This window comes from Phaethon lepturus, unplaced genomic scaffold (genome assembly GCF_000687285.1).
Source record: "Phaethon lepturus isolate BGI_N335 unplaced genomic scaffold, ASM68728v1 scaffold33883, whole genome shotgun sequence".
Classification (NCBI taxonomy): Eukaryota; Metazoa; Chordata; class Aves; order Phaethontiformes; family Phaethontidae; genus Phaethon; species Phaethon lepturus.
In genome coordinates this window covers 1-3835 of record NW_010527577.1, presented here as the reverse complement: position 1 = coordinate 3835, position 3835 = coordinate 1, and the positions used below count along the sequence as shown (strand labels likewise).

General features: G+C 45.3%; 1 protein-coding gene across 1 annotated transcript in view; it reads right to left on the bottom strand.

The window, feature by feature from the left end:
* ACSS2 (acyl-CoA synthetase short-chain family member 2) overlaps positions 1-3709 on the bottom strand; it is a 31357-nt gene extending 27648 nt beyond the window's left edge. Inside the window, exon 1 of the mRNA XM_010283429.1 lies at positions 3522-3709. Within this exon, the coding sequence (XP_010281731.1) occupies positions 3522-3640 (119 nt within the window). The 5' untranslated portion in view covers positions 3641-3709. The remainder of the gene's footprint in view (positions 1-3521) is intronic.
* Positions 3710-3835: the final 126 nt, after the last annotated feature.

Genomic DNA, 3835 nt, shown 5'->3' with positions numbered 1-3835 from the left:
CACAAAAAAACCCAAAGAACCAAGGAAAAAATCCCCCACCTTCGCCATTTTATCTTTACATGTCGTGTTTGTTCTAGGCCCAGAACAGGAACCACAGGCAGTTACTCTTTTGTTTAAACAAAGCTCCAGTAAGCTCTATTAGCCTTTACTATCTTTGTTTCTCCCTTCTAGATGTGTTATTTCATATGCAAGCACAGGAACGCAGAAAACTGATACACTCTCTCAAAGATGGCAGAAGCCAGCACGGCCCCGCTAAGCCCACGCACCTAGGCTACAGGGAGGCTAAAAATACTGTGCAAAACCCCTGGTTCCACTAGGCATTACCAGTATGGCAGCTGGGGGGGCTGGGTTTGAGAAACAAAGGCAAGAATTAGTGCTTCAGCTACACACAGGTTACACAGAGAACAGGCTTCCTCCAGGTACCTTCACACCCCAGGGTCTAATTAGAGAGAGGGTTGTAATAGGTGGTGTCCTTTTTGAATTCCCACCTAGTTCTATTTTTACCTCCACAAGCTGCCCAGGCTGATGTTTATACGAGGTTAACAACAGACACTCCAGCACAGAACTAAGGGTTTGTCCATGAGACGCAGGTATGCCTGCAGCACAGTGAAGGCATACTCTGCTCCTGCTCTAATTAACACTACCCACCACAGACGAAGTCCTCAGCACTGCTTTGAGTCTCCTGCAAGTGCCCTTGGTGTCCCGGCTAGTTTGTCCAGTGCATATCACCTGCAAGGCCCACAAAAGCCACCGTAGGTATCTACCTGCACAATAACGACAGTGTTACGGACTTCAGCCTTTCCATGCAATTATGAAAGAGATTTCACTTTTGAGAGCTGCACTTTATCAGAAACATTTCCTGGAGCTTCTGTTCCTTTTTAGGCCACATCAGCAATACCAAACAGAGGAAGAGGAATCAAAAGCAGCAGAAAGAGAAATATTTGTAACGTTCACAAGCAGCAAGAGATATCATACTGAAACAGGCAGCAGGGAAAATGCAAGTTTCCTAACTGACTCAGGATGGTTGTTTTGAACTACATAGTCCTAAGAGCACCAAGGGGACACCACCATGACAGTAGTATCATCTATGTACAAGTTCTGCAGCATGAGGCAATCCCACGTACTGCCCTTTGTGCTGAAAGAGCAATTCCATGTGGCTTGGGATTAGACCCTCTGAGTGGAGCCAATTTGGGCAGTCCTAGACTGCTGCTAGTGCGGGAACCTCCAGAGCACCCTGGCCGTAACAGATCCAGATGAACCGCTTGCTCCTTCCAGCCCATGCAAAACTCAAGACAGCCAGTCAGCAGCGCATGGCAGCTCAGAGTTTTGTCAGGACACATCTGAGACACTCGGCAGTGCCTTGAAACATTATTCACTTTTTGCCTAATTTCTCCTCTCTGAAAGCAAAGACCATGATCTCGTATCTCTCTGAGCTGGGCAGTCACCAATACCGTGGTATACGCTCAGTACCTTTTCCCATCTAGCAGGCTACAGACTTTCTTAGAAGCAAGCAAGTGACCAAGGTATTTAAAAAGTCTCTCCCAGGAATCCTCTTTGGCTTTCAGAGGCTCTCATTTCTCTTTTCACCTCTCATACAGTGTGAAAAGTCTCAAGTGTTTTACAAAAGCGGGCTCATTCAATAGAGTGCTAAACACAAAATACAAAAGGACAAGACAACAAGAGCAATTACATTTTGTTATTGAAGAAAAGCATGTGTCCAGAGAGGCATGTGCACACTCCTAGAAGAGTAATTTTACGAGTCGCAACCTCAGCCCTGCAGGTTTGCGCATCAGTACCGCGCACATCGCATTCAGCGTGCCTCTTCCATCATTCCCACCGACATTCCCAGCTGACCACTCCAGACGTCCCTGTGACAGAACTATGCTAGCAGACTTTATGTCAAAATAAGTCAGGGAAGACTGTCTGCTAAGGAGGAAGAGAGACCTTATTTTTCAGCACTGTGAACACCACGACTGACAGACACCCACCATTTTAATACCCGCTCCAAGTTTTGCTCAGCATCACAAATACCCCCACAAAGGCTGCCAGAACATCTAACAAGAAAAATCTTCACCAAGGCCAAATTAAAGCCATAGGCTGCTGCCTACCTGTCACCCAAAGATTTATGTGCAAGAAGAACGATGCACCTACTCCCTCCATAAAGCCCAGCACAGCTGCCAGCCCTGGCCTGCCAAATGACTTTGTTTGCTGACACACCTTTACCTGAATGAGTTTACAAAGGAGTTTTCATTCAGAAGCTGCAGTCATTTTACATCCGAGTGCATTAGAGAATGTATTTAACTAGCAAGGAAATAAATACTTTCCACCATTTCACCATCAATATGATTATTTCTTAAGCAGCAAGTGTAAATCTTTTACAGAAGCAGCAGCTGCACGGATAGAAACTCTAGTATAACCCAGTCTTACAACAATAGCCAGACCTACTCCTTCTATGAACACATTTGTTTCTGTAGCTAGTTAGCTCCTAGTTACCTTTATGCCAGCCACACATGGGAGGGATCCTTCAGCAGCACAAAATCACTCTGAGCAGCACAACTGTTCATTGTTAAAGCATGTGGTATTTTTATTGTAATGACAGTAAGACTTCTCCAGTTGCTCTGCTGAAGGGACTCACCATAACCCAACATGTTATTGCACACTAACGAGCTGTACGTTTCATTTTACTTCTGTACTACCACATACAGCCATACCCATGCAACATAAATGCATGCTAGTTCAAGGGAAACTGCACAATACACAGGTGGGCAAGGCACTGTTATCACTTCGGGGACACGGCTGTGGGGCCAGCTGAGCTGGTTCTGCAGGGGAGCATTAGTTCTGGATCTCGGACATCACTGGTGAAACCTGTTTTGCATCAATATGAAAATTTCAAGTTTCATATGGCTTTTAAAACTAGTAACTACTCTGGTAAAAAAAATACAAACATACTTCACATAGCGCTGGAAGTTAACTTTTCTTCACAAAAGTAGCATAGAGAAACCAAACTTTGAGAGTGCCATGGCACTATCCACATTCAAGTGCAAGGAATCAATATATAAGCTTAGGTTTTAGAAAAAAACTTTTTGCCACAGGAGTGGAAACTTGCCAGACCCACAAACCATGAAAACAGATCAGGGTTTAATTTGCTCTTTGCTGTTGGATGTTAGCTGTTCCTCATTCCACGTCTCTACCTGCATCTACCTACTTCACAAGGGAAGTGTGGCAGCTGCATCAATGCTGTCTGACCGCTTTTGGCAGGCACAACTGCAAAGGCAGAGCTGGAAGTCAAAAGCTCCTCACTCGTTACTGTGCTGGGCCACTTCAGTGCACGCCAGAATGGGCAGAGAAGCTCCAGTGCACAGCTCTTCTCAAACACACAGAAAGCAAACACCCATGTAAAGGTTAAAGCCTCTCAGGTTTTACCAAGTTCTCATTCACCTCAGCAGACATCAAGACAACATTTGTACACTTTGGCATGAAATTTACAGACACTCTATACCGTAACAAGAACAGAAATTTACCAGTAAAAAGCAATTTTGTCCCCAAGTTTCTTCTCATTAACATTTCTGTCCAGGAGGTTGTAGCAGATGTTGGTGGTTGCCCCTTTCATCCACTCGATGAAGATCTTCCCCTTCGTCATGTCAAAGTTGTACTTCAGAAAGGGTCCCACGTGCTGACTCTTCCAGTAGAAGTCTTTAGCAATGTCACCCCAAAATTCTGCAAACGCAACGGCCAGAGCTCGTGACCCAGGAACAGGCACGGGTATGGAAGACAACACTTTAATGAAGAAGAGGAGCAGCCCCCACACTGCTGCACCCCACGCGTGGACCACTGG